The sequence below is a fragment of the Mesoplodon mirus genome (assembly GCF_964341445.2).
Source record: "Mesoplodon mirus genome assembly, chromosome: 8".
Taxonomy (NCBI): Eukaryota; Metazoa; Chordata; class Mammalia; order Artiodactyla; family Ziphiidae; genus Mesoplodon; species Mesoplodon mirus.
The window spans coordinates 4,900,979-4,922,428 of NC_138984.1; the positions used below are offsets into that span (position 1 = coordinate 4,900,979).

The window sequence follows — 21,450 nt, forward strand, 5'->3', positions numbered from 1 at the left end:
GCTTGGCTCTGTTTCGGGGTGTCGGCATTATATGGTAAGCTTTAAAAAATACCATGTAAGGGACACCAGGATTATAAGGCTTGAAAACAGGCAAAGCAACGTACAATTGTGGACACGTACTAGAATGAGTTTAAGACACGGATACAGATAATAGACACCAAATCCAAGTGAATGCCGATCCCTGGACCAGGGGTCAGGGGGATGTATTCTGGAGGGGCACAGTTTACCTGTGACTGTGTTATTTCTAGAAGAAGTAACCGCTGCAGTGGCAGAAAAATGCTCGTATTTGCTGAGTTGCACGGTGAGTACATGCATGTTTTTTTTTTAAATTCCTATAGGCTTGAAAATATTTCCTAATAAAACATTTGAACCCCATGTAAATTAGGGCCATGATTACTAAACTAATCATCCTAAGTGCCAATATTACAGAACCAGGAAGTGAATGGAGATAGCCTTTGAATATTTCTTTTCTCAAAACAATGATTTTTTTCTCAAAGAAATAAGCAAGATAGGATATAACTTAGCTTTTTTATCAGTGAAGTACCGTTCCTACCGCCAATATAACACATAATTTGCTACTACAGGAGAGACTTTTTAAAGTCTGTACTATTTTGTAAAAGGTGCGTGTGATTTATTTTTGCTTAAGATTTTTGCTTATTTCTGCACATGTGTATATGCCAACAGAAACATCTGGGACTGAAGAATGTTAGCCCAGAGTGGTACGTTTACAGGTCATCAGATCCGAAGTTTATACAATTCATAAGCACGTTATTTGAAAAATGGTGTGTGTACTACTTAATTAACTCTGGCCTCTTTATGAGGGTCTAATAAACAAGGAGGACAATGCTCCCTCATCTGGGCTTTACTGTCCCAGCCTGCGTGGATTTTTATTCACTAGGATTGTTTGGCATATGGTACTGCTGTCCTCCTAATACACGCTTTTCAATAAACACACTTTTGCCAATTTAAGCCAGTAGCTACCAATAATTGCCAGGGATGAAGAGTCTATGAAATTTTACATATTTAAGAATAGATGCAAACCGGTAACAAGGAGAATTTAGTTTCCTAAGTGGCTACAATTTCAAAATTAATTTGCTTCTTGTCATTCCTTGGATGACACTGACATCTAGTGGAGTTGACACTTCTAAGATCTTCAACCTACAACAACCACCCGGCACCACCACCATCACCATCATCGTCTTGTTCAATGTCAAACCCAGTCATGACGAAGATACAGGATCTCAGCCGTCTTTTCCTTGAACGCCGTGATGCAAACCCACCATGAGGTTAGCTTCTTCCATGACCTGATTCCTGTTCCCGCTCATGACAGCCGAGCAGCCGGATTCGATTTCTAAAAGGGTGTATTTACTCTCAGACCATTTTCCAGCACTTAAAGAGATCAAGCACTGATCCTGCACAGGGTCACAGGCAGGCCCCCGCATCACTAGCTATGTTAATTATGACATAACAAATGAGGATTTTCCGCCATCACAAGGATGAATTCTTATTGGCTCCGGCACTGCCCCACCCGGCCTGGACAGCTGCTCCCCTGGCCTCTGCCCAGGTGCTTGGACGCGGCAGTGGTGCGTACGTGTGCGCCGCTCCAGCAGCGGGGAGAGTGCCCCCTCGCTCCAGTCTCCGCTCTCCTCCTGGAAGGCAGAGCCCCCTGATCTCTAATCCGCTTCCTCTTGAACGTGGGTTAGCTCCCATAACACTATCCCTGATAGAAAACAGAACCCAGCGGCGCAGACAGCAGAGGGGAAGGGAACGTTTATTATCCGAGTTACCGTTCCTTTGCTTCTTCCTGCCTTAAACTTGTCTCCTTTGTCAGTTACCCAGTGGGCAGGGTCCGGGACACTATTTTCCGGCACATTCCAGCCCCAGGGCTGCCCTTATAAAGGGTGGGGATGGGCACGGGTCAGAGCAGCCCCATTTTAAAGAGACTTCCTGGTTCTCACCTCTCACCTTGAACAGAAACCAAAGCCAGTGACCAGGAAAGGTGACCCTTGGAAGGTGTCGTGAGCCTGGGTGTTCCCTCTTCCTGCCACACCCTAGAAGGAGCAGCAAAGATACAGAAGGTACTCTGGTCCACGTTCAAGAGCCCCCGCCCCTCCCCGCTACGCTGGTGTCCTGCTCACGGCCCAGTCTCTCTGCATCTTCGGCAATGGGCTTCTCAGGTCCACTGACCCACGAGTCAGTGCACAGCCTGTTCTGTGAGGTGACACTTTCTCAACTGACAGACCCCACCTGGGCGTACAGAAGTGTTACAGGTGTTGGATAAGCCAGAAGTGCTGCTTAGGTGACTGCTGTTATTCTCGGTATGTTTGAAGAAATGCCACAGTAAAGCATCTTATTCATGTACAGATTTACGCATATCAGATATTCACCTGTATTTCGCAGGCACCTAATTACCTCCCTCCCAATCTATTACACAGCCCTACAACTACTTTCTTTTTTTTTTTTTAAATTTATTTATTTTTGGCTGTGTTGGGTCTTCATTGCCACGCGCGGGCTGTCTCTAGTTGCGGCGAGCGGGGGCTACTCTTTGTTGCGGTGCGCGAGCTTCTCATCGTGGTGGCTTCTCTTGTTGCGGAGCACGGGCTCTTGGTGGGCGGGCTTCAGCAGTTGTGGCTCACAGGCTCTCGAGCACAGGCTCAGCAGCTGTGGCGCACGGGCTTAGCTGCTCCACGGCATGTGGGATCTTCCCGGACCAGGGCTCAAACCCGTGTTCCCTGCATTGGCATGCGGGTTCTTACCCACTGCACCACCAGGGAAGCCCTCTACAGCTACTTTTGCTTATGCATTAAGAGAAATCATTCCATAACATTAGTGGTGGTGAGATAAAAATGAAAGCCAGGCCACAAAGGCTCTTCGCCCCTACAGGGAATCTTCTTAGCAGCCTCACCACAACGACTGTTGTTTCCAGCTCAGAGAGATTAAGTAAGTTGCCCAAGGTCAAACAGCTGCTGGCAGAGTGCAGGACAGGGTCTGAGCCTGTCTGATCCTCACTCTGGCCCTCCAATAGCAGCATCTGCCAGAACTCACAGGGCACAGGGCAAAGAGCAAAGGGAAGGGGAGAGTTGTGAGGAGGGGGTGTTCGCTGTTGGCAATAGACCTTGGCACTACAGACTTATCTGATGGGAAAACTGTTATGAACGTGGTGGGAAAGGGACAGGGGATCTATCGTACTTGGTAGCCTCGTTCACCATCAAGAACGCCATCTTCAGGGAATCCCCTGGCAGTCCAGTGGTTAGGACTCAATGCTTTCACTGCCGAGGGCCCGGGTTCAGTCCCTGGTTGGGGAGCTAAGATCCCACAAGCCTCGCAGTGCCGCCAAGGGGAAAAAAAAAAAGAAAAAGGAAGAAAGAACGCCATCTCCAAGCAAGGGCAGTGGGTCAGATAAGAGACTTGCGGCCACCCCTGCAGAATCTTCCTTCAGTTTAAGCCAGGAAATACTGAACTTCTTTGCCTCTAAGTCAGCAATAATCAACCAAGAGGAGAAGTCAAATGGTTTACAACAGGGCACCCTGACACTGGTGGCCGGAGACCTCTTTGTCGTGGGGCTGGCCTGTGCATCGCAGGATGTTTAGCAGCTCCATGGTTGCTACGCAGACTAGATGTCTGCAGGACCACACCCACTCCCACCCCCGAGCTGAGACAATTCAAACTTTCTCCAGAAATGGCCGAATTTCTGGGAGTGCAAAACCGCCTGGTTGAGAACCCCTGCCTTGAAAGCATACACTTGTAATGCACAGACCTAGTCCCAGGAGGGAAAGTGTTCTTCTCAAATCAAATGACTCCAGTCACACGGCAGTAGCAGCTCTGCCTGGAGCTCTGTGGCCCCGAGTTCTGGGCTCCACTGCAAAGCCTTCCATGATTGATTGGTAATGTCTGCTGCGTGTAAGGGAAGGGACAAGGCAACAGCACTTTTGTGTCCTCTGTAGTTCAGCGGTTCTCTGCATCCCAACTGCCCAGGGAACTTCTAAAGACTACACACGCCTGGGCCCCACACACAGATTCTGAGTTCGTAAACCTGAGCCCTGAGAGCTGATGTAGAGTTTTCAAATGCTCTGCAGATGGTTCTCAAGAAAAGTCCAAGTGGACTGGCTTCTGTCTGTGAGCTGCTAAAGACCCTGAGATAAGTCCTCGGTGCTCCAGCCTGAGGAGAAGGGGGTCTGTGCACTGACATGGCTTTAGACACCTCATCTGAAAGGCCTGATGCACACGTTTGGGGAATGCTGGCAGAGTCTGTCACCTCCATGTATCTCATGTGACAAGTCTTTAGCTAGAGACCAAGAAAGTCACAGGATAACAGAGACCTTTACACAAACCCCTTGCTCTTCATTTCTGACACATGTCAGGACTCCCTGCAACTGAGAAACTTTGCTCAACATCTGCATCTTGGCATCCTATAATTTTCTGAGACTTCCACAGAACTCAGCACTCTTCTCGTTCATTTGGTTTGGATGCTACACCTGTCGCTGAGCCACCTGGCGGCCAGAGGACCGCTAGGTGAGCAGGAACCATGCTCCGATTCCCCACCCTCGCCCCCCGGGGGGACACTCACGGTGAAGAGGTTGGACCGGCGCTTGGACTGCTTGCGGACGGGCGTGGGCGTGTTGGCCGCGGGCGGTACGTCGATACGCAGCTCCTTTTGGCTGGTGCTCGGCGTGGACGGGACAGAGGAGGAATAGTCGCTCAGACTCCCGCCTCCGTTACTTGTCTGTAATGATTGAAAGCCAAGGTTTTGTTAGGACACGCTCCAGGAGCCTAACCCGCCACCTGCGTGGGGTCATAACCCACAAGCCAGCAAGTTGCATGGAGGTGCGGCCCGGCCAGTGGCATCAGCATCAAGCAGGCACAGTTTCATCCTAGAACAGACCGATCAGCTCAGCATCATTTTGTCTAAGAAAAGTGACTTAAGACAGAGTGAAGTCTCTTTCGTTTCATCTTATACACTACCAAATATAAAATAGATAGCTAGTGGGAAGCAGCTGCATAGCACAGGGAGATCAGCTCAGTGCTTTGTGACCACCTACAGGGGTGGGATAGGGAGGGTGGGAGGGAGACGCAAGAGGGAGGAGATACGGGGATATATGTATATGTATAGCTGATTCACTTTGTTATAAAGCAGAAACTAATACACCATTGTAAAGCAATTATACTCCAATAAAGATATTAAAAAATCTGAGCGTTAAAATGTCATTATTTTCTACTTCCTCTGAAAAGGGAAGGGGTTGGTTGAACTAAGTGGTTTCTACAGTCCCTTCACTGCTCCAGATTAGAAGGAGAAAGAGTGCGATTTTGCCCAGTAGAACCAAAACTCACATTTTGAAAACGACCTTTTGAAGGGATAAATTGGGAGAATGGGACTGACATATACACACTACTATATATAAAAATAGATAACTAATACGAACCTACTGTCTAGCACAGGGAACTCTTCTCAGTATTCTGTAATGACCTATATGGGAAAAGAATCTAAAAAAGAGTGGATATATGTATATGTGTAACTGATTCACTTTACTGTACACCTGAAACTAACACAACATTGTAAATCAACTAGACTCCAATAAAAATTCATTTAAAAAAATAAAAAGAAGAAGAAAATGACCTCTTGGAAATGTGAAAGCTTCTGGAAGATACTTCAAGATTCAGAGAGAATTACAGATGCCTAGAGTGGGATTTAACATCCTTGAGCGTGCCTTCACAGGACCCCACTGTAAACGCACTTCCTGACTCTTCAAGCTACCAAAAGCACGATACCAAACCTTCTCGCTCCATCTCTTTAAAGAGTGTCAGTATAACACCCGCCTAAGAAATGTTAACCGAAGACACACGGTCAGGCAAAAATAAGCCAACAGTTCCTTACTGGGTTTTTGGTTAGGTTCTTCAAAGTGACAATTATATTGTTTATTCCCAAGTAAACAGCAAAATGTTGCAATGGAAAGATACTAGTTTCCATAGGGCCTAAGGGAGACGGGAATTATAACTGAGGGCTGCTACCATATTGAAGCATATTGTAGGATTAGCCACTGAGATTCACCCACAGCTGCCCAACCTACAAGCAGACATGAATGAGGACCACCGTGGGGTCATTTAAATCAACAGCAGAGATGGTAGTGCACACCCCGCACCTCAACTCCAGCCAGCATGCCTCATAACACAGGCAGCGTGAAGATGGGGAATATTAAAGAATGATTCCCATAAAAACCACTTGGCCACAGCAGTTTCTGAAGGAGATGTTAAGTCAATTACCAACATGCTGTTATTTATAAAGTTGAAAAGAAAAAAAAAAAATCACCTTGGAGCCGGCTGAGAACACTATTGGGCAGGTGTGTCCTCCTGGGTTCTGACCCGCTTTGCAGTCCAACCTCTCACGGGCCCAACATACCTGGCTGATGTGCACAGCAGACACCTGTGCCGAACAGACAGATGAGTGGCTCGGAGAGTTGGGGAGGGACTTGCAGGGCCCGATGGACAGCTGCTGCTTCTTCCTCGTGGCAACAATCTTCTGGGCAACTAGTGGACAGGAAGACAGAAGAAGTCTACGTGAGGCTGGTTTCCAAACAGAGAGAATGTGGCAGAGACCGAGGGCTGTCTCCGGCATCCACTATTCCTTTCATCCGCGGTAACAGAATTCCTGAGTTTTAGTTGGGCACAGGACTACCAGAATAGATATGACATTTCCTGGAGCTTCCTCCGGTCCATCCCCTTGCACCCCAGCTAAATGTGGCCATGCAAGCAAGCTCTGGCCAATGGGATGGCAGCAGGAGGGTCACATGGCGGCATCCAGGAAACATCCTTGAGAGAGCTGCCCCGGCCCATTTCTTCCTTATGTCTTTTTCCTTCTTGCTGTGTAAAAAGCACATATGTTGGCTGTAGCTCTGGAAGCGATCTTGCAGAAGGAAGCCACACTTGGTGGGACACAAGCCCCTTCTAGGGGCTAGGCCTCTGGCTCGGCAGCCTTGTGCAAACCTCAGACGCTTTATATGTAAAACACAAAAATACACACCTATCCTGTTTAAATTATTCTAATAATAGGACTTTCCCCCCAGTTACTTGCAGCAGAAATAATCCTAAATAAGACAGGGTAATTTAAACCAAACCCTTTGGAAAATCAAAAATCTGTTTTTTTGCATAGCCTAAAGAATTACTCTTAACTCTACAGGCTACTGCACAGAATTATATTCAAGGACATGTAATTATGTCAAAGACTTTTTTTATTTAAATATATGGCTATACACATTGGGAGTTTATCTTAATCAATACAAATCTAAATTCAACCAGCCATAACTTCTCTTGGCAAATAGGCTGGCTGATAAAGCATATTGGATTTAACTGGAAAGGAAGTCAACGATTAGAAAACTCTTCCTACACCAATAGGTGTCACTACAGGAGAATAACTACAGCTTTTATTTGAATAGATGCGTGCCTCTGGGGAATAGCTGTAATTAAGTTCAGTGATATTCAATCCTTATGTTTGTCCAGATAGGTTGCTGATTTAAAAAATACCCACGCAAAGGAAACACACCACTGTCCCCAGCAACAGCTTATGTTATAGAAGGAGCACACACAGTGTCCTCAGATAATTTCTTTTCCAAATGAACATAATTTTTATAAGGAACTGGTTTGTCCACAGCTTATGGCTTTCATGTAAATGAATGATAGTATAAATATGATTAAGTGAAAATGCAATATATAAAAAATGGCTCACAGAGATGAAGAAGCAGCTTCATTAGTTACATCCCACCTCCGATAGGCCTCTTATCATCCTGAAAGGATGATATCAATTAATTTATCTTCCCGTAGTGTATTGATCATAAGCTTCATCAGCTAATCACGTTTAAATTACAGAGGAATATCGCAACACTTTGTCATTTCAAAACCATTGGCGTATCGATCTGGGGTCTTTGAAGACGCACATTAGAATATTTTAAAAATCATTATGTGAACTCAAAACTAAAACCTAAGATCAGATTCCAACAGCCGCAAAACGTGTGTCTTACAGGTGAACTGAAATCCCCAAACCAAAAGCAAATTAACTTAAAATCATGATTGTTTGGGGGACTGCCAATTTACTTCTATTTTTTTCTTTTTTTTTTTTCTGAAAAAGAGCAAAAAGTTGTTTTTGTGTTCAACTACTCCTGGCCTCAGAGTCACTATTCAGTTGGATGACCATACTGACTTTCACCTTAAATCTCATAGAAAAAACAAATGTCAGAATTAAACAGGGCAAAGCTGCTGGGAGAACTTCATAGACATTTTCTATAAGTGTTTTCTACTCTAAGGGGAAATTTGAGAAACTTTCTAAGACAAGTCAAATATGTTATTAAAATCCTCATTTTATGAAACTCCAAATGCAAATCAATGTTCCCTCCTTCCCACGTGGAGGCTAGAAAGAGCAAGTTCATGGGCAGAGAGAACCTTTTCCCAATAAACCCTCTCACAGAACAGGGCTGTGCAAAGCGTGAACCACACGTTAAGTACTACGGTTCTTCTGTCCACTGAATTATTGCTTGGCCACATTTATTTTTAAAAAAAACGAAGTCACAACTGCTAATAACTGGTAGCATGCTTTTAAATTTAACTAGAACCTTCAACCCTATTTTCTGTATTTCTCCATAATTTTTATGTCTACACACACATGGAAGAAAGGAAATGAGTTACAAATATTTTGTTCTGAAATACATAGACTGCTTTAGGAGTTACAGGCTCACCCATAAAAGTGGGGGACACTTAATAAAGAACAACGGAAGTATCTGACTTAAGAAGGAAAAGGAGGGGCTTCCCTGGTGGCGCAGTGGTTGAGAGTCCGCCTGCCGATGCAGGGGACACAGGTTCATGCCCCGGTCCGGGAAGATCCCACGTGCCGCGGAGCGGCTGGGCCCGTGAGCCATGGCCGCTGAGCCTGCGCGTCCGGAGCCTGTGCTCAACAACGGGAGAGGCCACAACAGTGAGAGGCCCGCGTACCGCAAAATAAATAAATAAATAACTTAAAAAAAAAAAAGAAGGAAAAGGAGATAAGGGGACTGTTTTGTAAGGCTGGGCCACCATCTCCTCCACAGTGAAAAGCCCCCGGCCCACTGCGGGCCACAGGGCTGGGCTGAGCTGTGTGAGTGGAAGGGCCCCCCGCCCCAATAACAACTCAAGGGAAACGGGATGCCAGGGGCAGGGAGGCACTGTTCTCTTATAACTATAATCATCAACTTTTCCTGATATTTGGAACATTTAAATGTCAGGAGACTTAGAACATGAATATTACTTACACGCCAGATTACACTGGCTGGGAAATTTTTATAATCACTGAGTTTTTGTCTGCATTGGATCATTCCACAAATGAATACATCACGTATTTTATATAAATACATGCAATGCACGAATGAGAAAACAGAAACACAATCACTTGAGATTACTTAAAAGAATCTGGACTCTTTATCATCGAGGTGTGATGTTTTTCCTATTTTGGTGACTTGCTTTCCTATAAAGTTGCCCGAGGCGCTAAGCCTAAGTCTGAAACGCTGTCGTTGGCAGAGACGGAAAATGTCTGCTCTTTTACCAGACACCCCACCAATTTCATTAACCTGATATGGCAATACTAGTACTTGGTGTCATTTTAAAAGTCACTTCCTAGATGTAACGTGCACGATAAATGCACAATAGTTAACACAGCTGTAGGTTATACATGGAAGTTGTTAGGGGCATAAACCCTAGGAGTTCTCATCAAAGGTAAAGAACTTCTATTTCTTTAATTTTGTATCTATTTTACATAGATATTTTATTATATCTCAGTAAAACTGGAAGGCAAAAAATGTTCAAATACCTTCAAGTATAAATGAATGAATAATGTATATCACTCCCTCCACAAGTTTGAAATTTTATTTGGGTAATAGATAAAACATACCCTTTAAGGAGCCCCTTCAACCATATCTATAATTACACTGTAGAAACTTCAAAACCAAGCAAGCAAATTGCTGGTGTCTGGGAGAGGCACGAGGGGCTCCTGGGGGCTGGCAGTGGCCCCTTCCTGACCTGGGTGATGACTCTGAGATCATTCTTTTTTAGCCGTACCCTTAAGTATACTTTCATAAACGTATTTCCATTCTTCAACTAGAAAGAAGTTTATTTACAAACTTAAGCAACAAGAAAAGCGAGTTATACATTCACTTTCCCCACAGATTTTAAATTCTCTATTGGATACACGATAAATGGCACCTTTTAATTAGTGTGTGAAAATAAGACTCTCAGACAGCTCACAAATAAGACCTCATTAAATCCTGGCCTAATGCCCGATTGCTGCTTCTGCTTTCTTTCTCCAATCTTTGCACTAAAGGAGGAGCAGAAAGAACGAATCTGGTCACACCAAGGGAGTCAGGCCCACCTCTCACCAGGTAACTAGGGGCATCCTCCTCCCCTCCCTCTCCCCACTCTTCTTTGTCCCTTACATCTGAACGATGGGCCAGCGGTCTGCACTTCCTGTCTACTGAGTCATTTAATCCTCGCGGTTGAGGAAAACAAGGCAGAGGGGGGACCGGCGGCAGAACAGGGGTTCAGACACTCCGTGGGCCCCGTGATGGCTCCAAACACTGCTGCCTGGCAAGGAAGCACCCCCCACACCAGACTCTACGGCTCCCAGGACAGGGACTGTGTACCCTTTGGCCCTGTCCCGTCACAGACTCTCCCTTGCTCTGCTGACCACTGCAACCCGGCTTCCGCCTCCATCCCCTTGGCTGGACCTGCCATTGCCAAGGTCGCTGGTGACCAACTGGAGGCCAGGCCGCATCCTTCTTGGCCTCTGGGCTGCCCTAGGCACCGCGGATGGTTCCTCCTCCCAGGACGCTGACTCTCCTGGGTGTCCTGCCCCGGCTGGAACCTCTTTCTCAGCCTCCTTCACCGGTTCTCTGAATGTGGGTGCTTCTAGGCTTCCTTCTTTGGCCCTTTTCTCTCCATGCCTATGGCTCCCAAATCTATATGCAGCCTTGCTCTGTGCCCTTCCTGCTTCTAGAACCATGTATCCAATAACCGACGCCACACCTGCCCTTGGATGCACCTCAGTGTCCACGTGGCCCAACCTGGGCCTCGCCTCTAACTCTGTACAGAGGAGCCAGAATAGATCGATTCTGCCACCAGAACTTCTCTTCAGTTCACCCTCACTGCCAGTGCCCTGACCCAAACCTCATCTGCCCGTGGCTGGTTTCTGAAGCAGCTTCCAAAGCTGTCCTCTCCTCACTGCCACCCAAGGGACACACTGCAGGGCGACCTCCGCAAAGGTGACTCTCACGGGCCTTGTCCCGCTCAAAGTTCTGCAAACGCTCCCGTCACCAGACAGATGTCAGAACCAAAATTTCTCAGCAAAATGGGGCTCTTTCACGCTTGGGAGGGGTGGATTCTCCACTCCTGTTGTTACTTCCCTTGGATCCCGGCTCCCATGACCCAGACACTCCTGGCCTCTTCCCAAGCCCTGCAGTGAAGGTCCAACCCACTGACAAGTCACTTAGGTGATGGCCGGCTGTCCTTTCTCCATCCCTTCGGTCTGGGGCTCCCGCGCTGCCTGGAACCATATGGGCAAGTCTGTCTGATTCTGGTTCCCACAGAAGGAAGCCCAGATAAGCTTCATTTCCCAGGACAACTTTACCAATAAAAACTAGTCATCCGATCTTCCAGGGTCTTATTCCTTAACTGGTTCCGGACCCCAGGGAGGACAAGGGTCCCTGCCCAACAGGACACGGCCCCCCTCCAGCCTCGTTGCCGGCCCCCGGGCTCACTGCCCACTTCCGAGCCGGACAGAACCCACTGCAGGTGCCAGAACGTGTGCTCTCTGAATCCTGTTACACAAGTTGCCACCACGGCCCAGACACGCTTCCCCTTCTCTTCACGGCCAATTCCTTCTCAGAGTCCGTATCTCGAGCATCACTTCTCCTAGGCAAGCCTTCCTCTCTAACCATCAGCTTCCTCTGTGGAGACCCTGCAGCCCAACTACCAAAGTGCTAACACAACCAGCTCCGTGTTTCACCCAGGCCTTGACTGAGAACCACTGCACATTTACACACACACATACGCACACACGCACACATATGTGCACAGTCAGGGCCGGGCTGAAGAGCTGCAATTCTACTTTTCAGCCCTGAATCCCTAGTGCCTGGTGCATAGGCATTGTGCAATAAGCGATTATGTAACAATCCCAAACCAGACACGTCATCATTCACATCAGGTCCTGGCCTCCTGATCTCTACTTACAGGACGAGGCCCCAGGAAGGGGGTGTCTATGACACTCCTCTTGCGTGGTACCACCTGGCATCGGTAACGTCCACAATTAAGCACTTAAATTAAGCTTTTTAAAATTTCATGAACGATTATGACATTCTTGGTAAAGTCCAATGAGTGTTAGTAATTTAATCAGCACGCTATCTTCTCTGGTTTAAATGATTTACTTGAATTAAGTCAATTAACAGAAACGTCTGAAGAGCCACCTATGGGCCCAGAGAAGGAAGGGGAGGCAGGGGAGGAGGCATGTGACCTGGTCTCTAGCCTCACACAGCTCCCAAGCCAGGAGCAAGGCCCGCTGCGTCCCACATCCATAGCTCCAAGGTCTCACCAGAGACGGGACCACCGAGAGCTGCTCAAGTGCTCCGCTGGGTGGTCCCTGCAGCCCCATCCTTTCTTCACGCCTTAGTTACTCGGCTCCTACGACCCCACCTTCTCCCTGTGCAGGTCCTGGAGGAGCAGAGGCTTCTCCATCAGGCAGCAAACTGGCTGCCCTTTCACGTCCCTCCCTTTTGCCCCAGTTCACTGAGGCAGAGGAGGCTCAACCCATCAACCAGCTTTGTAATGATCTGCTTTTGAACGTTCCGCATCATGACGCCCCATACAACATCAGCTTCCGCTACGTGAGCCCTGCTGTATGAGCAGCACGGCCCCTTCTGGAAGGAGCAGAGCTGAGCCCCACGTCCTCGGGCTGCGCTGGAGAGCGGGTGACTCTGGGGCCTGGGGAGAAGTGGGGTCCGCAGCTCAGGATGGCACTGTGGAGGCATGCACACTTGACTGACGCCGTAGGGTCCCAGCTAGATGCCAAATAGAAACCTGGTGTGAATCAAGCCAAATCTGAGGAAGAGGATGATCCTTCAGCTACTAGGAAAAGCTGTATGTAGCCCATTGGGGCCAATATGGGGTGGGAGTTCTGCGTAAACAATGTTAGATAGGAATTTAAGTATGAATGATACATCTATTACAGTAATGTTTTAAATGTTCATAATAGACACACTTAATGAAAATCAACTAGCATGAGGCACTAAGTTGCTCCACAAAAATAGTTTACAAGCACAATCTGAGGGTGGGGGGGTTCATGCCATTGTTCTATTTCTAGTTTAGGTGCTACCACCCCAATGTAACATCAACTGTCTTTGCATCTTTGCATTGACAGGCTCTTCCATTAGAACCTTGGAGGGCTTACCAGGCAAATCCCCATAAAAAACGAAAACCACCAGGGATTGTAAATTTTCCAGTAACAAATAAAAGGTCCCCTAATGTCTCAACTCAGTTTTAAATTACAGTTGAGTGATCCTTAAACTACCTTGTTAATTAAGTAGAAATTAATTACCAAATTATCTATGTAGTTCTGAATTTGTGACTTAGGAATGAAAAAAAGTTTGAAGTGGAATTTTTCTCAAAGTTAATGAACGTTAGAGGGGGTGTAGTCTGTGTTGTTGGTAATCCTATACCCACCTCCTAGATTTGTTTTCAAATGACGTTTTGGGAATAGAGGAAGCTATGCCAGAAAAACCATTAAAATGAAAAAGAGAGAGGGAGGCGGGGAGTGGGGAGAGGGGTCTTCTCGAAGGCCTCTTGGGTTGTGTGATGCTTAGTGACAGTTAGTGAACCACAGGGACCCCCACCCCTGCCTGGCCCACACACCTGTGGAGATCCTGCCAAACTGAGCCGCCAATTGGAAAATACAGTCAGCTCACGTTCCAAGACAATGGGCCAATTCCACGGACCTCCACGTGACTCTGGAAATGCTAGACAGGATGCTTCATTTACCTTCCTAGGGTCAACATGTAGTTGACATTCAACCAGCACTCACCAAGTGGGTCAATGAATGAACAGACGGATCAACAATGGGGACGGGGTAAGGACATGAGGAGAAGCAGGAGTGGAGAAGCAGCTGGATACACATGTTTAAGGATCCCATAGGCAAAGTGTGGATCGTATCCTTAAGGCAACAGGGAGTCGTCAAAGCTATTCACGGGCCAGTGACGAGCTCCAGGCGTTGGAAGGACACCTGGTCTGTGTGGTTTGCAAGATGCAGGTGATCTCTACCTGGACAGTGGAAAAAGCAAGCATGGGGGGCGGGGGGGTGGGGGGTGTGTGCAGTGGGGGGGGGGATTTGGGGGACTGTGACGGAGCGGCCGTAGTCTATACGCAGGACCCCGGCTCTCTGATATTCTGTTTTGAGACCCTCGTGTCTCAGACTGCTGCTACTCTACCCTTACACATGATTAATATTTTCAAGGGGTATAGAACTCTAGGCTGATTACACGTCATTTGACGATTCAAAGCTACCAAAAGGAGTTATTCTAAGGGTATATGAGCTCACTGATGTAGTGTTAGCTAAACCCCCATAGTTTAAAAACTTTCAAAGCAGATTTGGACGTTTAACCTGTTCTAAGTTACAGTTCCAAAATCTGAGCATGCAGATCTTCCTCAGAAAGACAGGCCGCGCCTCTTCTTTAACGTGCGTTAGATCTTCCTGTCGGCACGGTGACCCGCAAGGAGAAACTCATCATCTTTGTTCTGGCAAAGCTTTCATCTTTTTTGCCACTACCTTTAAAATCACCCAACTGCTCTCTCCCAAGCCGACTTGTCCCCTTCCAAACCATCCTTCGCATGGACACGTTTATCGTTCTAAAAACAGGCCTGGCTTGACCACTTCCACGTTTCATCAAGACAAACTATAAACCATCAGAATAGTTTCCTAATTATAACAAATATTATTAAGGAAAGAAACACACCCTGTAACTGAACAGGTCATAAAATGAATTTAGGGGTGCATGAAAAGGAAACACTCTCCCATGCATTTGTTTTTTGGTTCCTTGTCAGTGAAAACCTAATGAGAAGCTCTGCCAAAACCCCTGTGCCCTTACCTTGTGTACCTGAGCACAAAATATGACATTTCTATTATATTTTTTAAAAAACCCTCTAGGTCAAGACAGGCCATGGTTAAAAAGCCAAATTCTCTTTAATTTCTTCTAGCGAAGCTTTCCAGTTTTCCATGAAGTAGTGAAATCCGAATTCTTAATCTGGGATCCCGTTCTTGCCTGTATTCTTTTTATCTCATTGTATTAAAACAAATTTATCTTCATTTATGTCGCAATTACCTATTAGGGTTGTTAATTTGCTGGAAATGAAGCTATTGTTTAATTGCTCCTATTAATTGGGGGATTTAAATGCCGACTGTAATAAACAGTTACCTTCAGGATGGAGCAAAGTCACGGCTGCTGACATTAATTTCACAATGAGTGGAAATTTCTCCCATGTCCCAGGCAGCTGGATTTCCCTTTTCCTCCCAGAGAAAGTACAAGAGTTTTTAAACATAAAATGTTTAAAACTCATGCTGAAATAAACACAGTCTATTCAATGTGTTTTATACGTGTACCTAATTCTGATGTAAAGTTATTCTTTGTGGCAGGAGAACATCAAATCATCCTGCCAGAAACCCACATCCCTTTTTCATGCGTTTCTTCACAGCACAATTTTCTCTTAAAACCAAGTCCCAAAGTGGAGTTGCCAACGGGAAGCTCTGGGTCCCAGCGGCCCCAGATGGTTGGGCTGGCGGGCACCAGGCACTAGGACACTAACCACCTGCTGGGGTTCTAGGCCTCCGAAGGACACAGGGTTCCTGCGTCCACACCCAGAGGATTTTGGACATTCACTGCTCTCAAAATAAATAAGTTTCAACGTATCCCGACACCATATTGTCAAAGGTCCTTCAGCTGGTTTTGCCTGCGGCCTGTCTGGACGTGACATTTCTAGGGCTGGATTCTGCTTCAGTCAGCATTTCTCCGCTAGAAGGGAGGGAGGCATTCCAATCAGCACTGCCTGGAGTGCCCTCAGGGATGGCATCGCAGGCTCCAGTGGCCCTGTGCACCATCAGGACGCCCAGCAGATGGTCAGTTCCAGACCTTCTGATGTTACCTGCAGACACTGAGGGATCCTCCAGCCCCTCTCCCCTCCCTCCCCTCGTGCCGCCTGGTCCTCCCTCAGCACCGCCCACATTGCTGTGCCTTCTCCAGCCTGCTGACCCCACCAGCACCCTCATCTAAGACCTTCACCACATCATCTCTCCATCACCGTGCAGACTCCAGGTTTTCCTCTCTGAGTGTAGAGGAAAGAACATGATACTACCCAGCATCTGGCACAAATCCGATGCCTGGTGGACGCCTGGAGAATCAGGGCCCCACTCAGGGATGGGCTCATTCTCCGGACAAGTCTGAGGCACCGAGCGCACACTTGTGCCAGTGCTGCTTGGATCCAGGGGGGCCTCCAGGGTCTCCAAACGGAAATGAGCACCACAGACCTGAGCGGTGACTCTCAGAAGGGCTAATGGGGGGGAAGAGACATGTGGGCTCCGCCCCTCCTTCCCCTGCCTCCCCTTGGGCACAGGTGAGACCAGGATGACACCTGCCAGGCGTGCATGAGCCAGAGGGTGCAGCATTGATGCCAGTGACCCAGGCTGGTCCCAGGACACTCTCAGTCCTGCCACGAGTCTGCCCTCTTAAGTTTAATACGTGGAGTCGGCTTTTCCCTTCCATGGGTCAGGGGCAGCATCTTCCCTCTGCTCTCTGGCATCCCTCACTCACGATCTATTCCTTCATCACAGCTTGGAGCAGCTAGTATGTGCCAGGCAACTTGTCAGATGCAAGAGACGGTGGGGTCCACACCGGCCTGCCGGCCACACCACTGAGGAACCAGGGACCAGGAGGCCTTACACGCTTGCGGTGAGAGCCCTCTTCAGAAGAGATGGTCACGCAGCCTCCATGACTTCTTTTTTTTTTTTTTTTTTGTGGTACGCGGGCCTCTCACTGTTGTGGCCTCTCCCGTTGCGGAGCACAGGCTCCGGACGCGCAGGCTCAGCGGCCATGGCTCACAGGCCCAGCCGCTCCGCGGCATGTGGGACCTTCCCGGACCGGGGCACGAACCCATGTCCCCTGCATCGGTGGGCGGACTCTCAACCACTGTGCCACCAGGGAATCCCATAACTTCTTTTACTAAGGTCTCAAGAAGCAGCACTTGGCAATCTTAGCGGAGAACCCACAAACCTCTCACTCCACGCCAGTGTTTCAGGTTCAGCACCTGCCTCCTTCCTCAACAAGTGTGTCAGGTACAGGACCAGATGCGGGGCTTTAACAGCGCCCTGAAGAGAGGTGTGTATTTGTGACATCAAAGTGGGGATAATTTTCAAGAGGGAAATATTGATGAATTGTGAATATACTACATAGACACTGAGGAATCATTAAAAGCAAGAAAAATTTGGGGAAAGGGGGATTGGGGAGGGATAAATTAGGAGTTTGGGATTAATAGATACACACTCCTATATAACAGATAACCAACAAGGACCTACTGTATATACAGCACAGGGAACTCTACTTGATATTTTGTAATAACATACAAGGACAGAGCATCTGAAGAAGACTATATATGCATAACTGAATTGCTGTGCTGTATACCTGAAACTAACACTATATTGTAAATCAACTATATTTCAATTTTTTTTTTTAATTTTAAAAAAGCAGGAAAAATTTGGAAGCATGACCAGGAGCACAAAGCACATCAAAGTGTCCTGCCTGAGGAACCGGCAGTGATCAGCACTGGATATGGGCAGGCCCTGATGAAAACCGTGGTGTGTACGCAGCCGCAGAAGCAGCAGCAAAGGGTGCACGTGTGCCCGCTGGCTCAGTCCTGAGCCAGGAGAAGATGAGGAGTCTGAGAATGTACAAGTCAGGAGCAGTGAGGGGGCTGCTGCTGGCCGTGGGCTCTGACCATCAGCAAAGGGAGATTCCAGGAGGCGGGAGCTGGTACCTCTGACAGGTGCGGAGACCTGGACAGGGGCTGGAATGCCACTGGTCACCCTGACCCTAGAGCTTTACTCTGATGTGCTGCATAAGATTACAAGACTGAGTACCACCTACTCAATGCTCACTGAGCATTCATTACTATGACTCCGCTCAATGAATAATCAATTAATACAAGTCAGCAGGGTTTAAAAGCAGGGGACGTAGCTTAGGTTAATTGCAAATGTAGAAAGATGTGCCGAAAGCATAAATTAAAGATCTTTCAAAGAGCGAAGCTTTCCGGACTGGGGCACTGTGATATTCTCACCAAAACCCAGGTGAACACAGAGCTGCACCTAGACTTGGACTAGAAAACATTCCAAATGCTACAATTAAACCCAGTGCAAATCTGTTTGAGGCCAAGAGATGATTAACTTTCTCTCTCCCTTATTCTCAAGTTGGATGCAAATCAGTGTCTTTCAAGACAAGGCAAGTGAAGATCCCAATAAATTGGCAATACAATTTAGATGGCAGACAAGGATCTAAAAGATAAATGGCTTAAACAAAGAGGGGGAAAAAATGAACCTGTCACTTCTTCTCAACTCATCATGCTGTCTCGCGGAGAAAGTTGATGATTTCGGAGCAGAGATGTTTCTGACACCCACTGATGGTGCCGGCGCACCCTGGATGCTTTCATCTGAAGCTCGTCACCATTTTTTCTGCACCAGGAAGGCTACAGGGCTCACCTTTTAGATCCCCTATTTTTTTTAAAAGGCCAAATTCCTGGTCACAAAATAGACTAACACAGTTACGAGTCAAGTGAAAGAAACACCCAGGATAAATGCAGATAAATGTAGTGATACCGGAAGAACACAATCCATGACAAAGACAGAAGTGACGCAGGAAAAAGGTGACTGCGATAAGGATTTTAACACACGATAAAAGAGAAGATACCAAAAGAAATGATAAAATCACAAAATGATTATTCAAGCTAAAGAAATTGCATGAAAATTTAAGATGAGGAGATGAAGATAAACGAGGAACAGGAGATGAAAAGGGTCCAAAATAAGAAAATATATGAGACAGAAAGGCCATAAGTAGATTTTTAAATCGGGAACCTTGAGACAAATACAGTTAAGTACAATCATTGGTTTTCTCTTTAATAAATTAATATAGTTTGGTTAATATTGCCTTAACCAAATCTGGAAGGTCTACTTTGCTTCCTATGTTAAGAGACACACGCTCACAGAAAAAAAAAGGGAGTTTTAGAAACTTCTTTCATCTCCCCATTTGTCACAAACACATTCTCCTACAGATATCTTTTAACTTTCAAGAAAAATGGACTTCTCTATCACAACTGAAGCTGTTTTCCTATTTCCGGGAATAATTATCCTTACAACAATCTCCATTAAAAAAGACATTTTCTTCTTAAAGTGGGGAAGAAGACGTCTTGGTTGGAACCTGAGAAAATTATTCCTCTCTCCCCGGCTCTGTTAATAACAAGCCAGCCGCCGTGCTCCTTTCATGAAATGCCTTGGAGGAAGTGACAGTGACACACAGGTTGAATTATACAATGTATTGTGATGCAATTAGAAAGAAGGATGAGGCGACAAAACAGATTTCCACTTGGTCTTCAACAGGGCTGTGCGCACTGAGTCACTTGAGGCTCTGCCCACCAACCATCAATTATTATCACTTACCCAGCACCACCACCCAGAAGCCTACCCTCTCCAATACACACAATTCCTGTGGGTAAGTCTGGCCTTTTGTGATACTTCAGCGATATGAGGCATTTAAATTATATGAATTCGAGGGCCCAAGTAAAGAAATGATATATGATTCCATAGAATTAATATAGCGCCCTAAATAGATAACTAATAGACCCTACTGTACAGCACAGGGAACTCTACTCAATACTCTGTAACAGCCTTTATGGGAAAAGAATCTAAAAAAGAGTGAAGATATGTGTATGTATCACTGATTCACTTTGCTGTACACCTGAAACTAATACAACGTTGTAAATCAACTAGACTCCAATAAAATTTTTTTTAATTTAAGAAATTTAAAAAACAGCATCCTAGATCATTCTTTTCCATAGATCATGGTTACTGAAGAGTTAAGTACACAGTGTAGAGCAACTTTTGGCAAGTTTTTTTTCTTCAACAAAAAATTAAGTGTATCAATTGCCACTGTAATTACTCACGGCACCACAGGTAATTAAAAGGGCTCTAAATCTAATTTTATTTACATTTAGAAGACCTGAGGTCATCGCCATCAAGATTTCACTTTTGTGACTAATCATGTTTAAGTATTAATTAGAGTTCGGCAGAGGATATTGACTGATTTCTGAATTTGTAATCTGCTGTGATTCAGAAACTGTGAGGAAGTCAAACTATCCCTACCTGTTACTGCCAGTTTCTAGGAATTATTGAAATTCTTGCAAGAATCATGCATGCATTTTAATTCTGGAAAGCCTCATTTCAAAAAAAAAAAAAAAAAAAGAGCTCACAGTAATACTGCACATTCTCCCTGTGAGAAAGTACTTCACATTAAATTCAGTGCATCTGGACCCATCTTACTGCAAAATACCGACAACGGTATTTTAAATGAAATAACAATTGTTTTTCTTTCCCCCTAAATTTTATAACGCAAATTTATAACCGTGGACAAAAAATGGAAAGAAACGTAGCATGCACACCCATGTCCATACCACCTAGATTTTATAATTGTAGATGTTGCTCTACTTGGCTTATTACATACGCACCATCCATCCATCTTATTTTTTGATGCATTTCAAATATGGGGCAGACATCAGTGCTCTTTACCGCTACACTCTTCAGCATGTGCATAATTAACTGTCATGTATTAACCGTTTAAGGTTCCTTTTCTTGAGATTGAAGGTACATACTGTGAAATGCAAACATCTCAGCTGTACCATCCCATGAAATGACAAAAGTCACGTGACTCAAATCACTGTGAAGCTTCAGAAGGTTTGTGCCCCTTCCCCAAACCCACTCCCACCAGCCCCTCTCACTCTCAAAACCACTCTTCTGATTTTTTTAACTGCAGATTAGTTTTGCCTGTTGTAGACCTTCATATAAAAGAAATCATTCATTTACTATGAATGCCTCTGTTCACTCGATATCCTGTTTTGTGGATACATCCATAATAACAAGTTTTCAAACTAACTTCATCACTGCCACACTGAATACCAGAATCCTCATTACAAAGTCTTCATCTCCTCCCAGTGAAACACAGCAGGTCCCCACGAGAAGATGGCGATCTCCTACCGTAAAGAAAGTAACACCTAATTACCATGAACTTCTCTGTTCCTGCCAAGAATGAAAAAGGAACAAACTGTCCATATTTTTTGAACATACTTCTAAATTTATCTGACCTGGGG

At 46.0% G+C, this 21,450-nt stretch overlaps 1 protein-coding gene across 6 annotated transcripts in view; it reads right to left on the reverse strand.

Annotated features, from left to right (window-relative positions):
* AGAP1 (ArfGAP with GTPase domain, ankyrin repeat and PH domain 1) overlaps positions 1–21,450 on the reverse strand; it is a 574,296-nt gene that overhangs the window by 291,353 nt on the left and 261,493 nt on the right. For all 6 annotated transcript variants that reach the window (XM_082631241.1, XM_082631240.1, XM_082631242.1 and 3 more), the window contains exons 7-8: positions 6,395–6,522; positions 4,568–4,723 (exon numbers count right to left, since the gene is read on the reverse strand). In XM_082631241.1, coding sequence (XP_082487367.1) covers positions 4,568–4,723; positions 6,395–6,522 — 284 coding nt within the window. The remainder of the gene's footprint in view (positions 1–4,567; positions 4,724–6,394; positions 6,523–21,450) is intronic.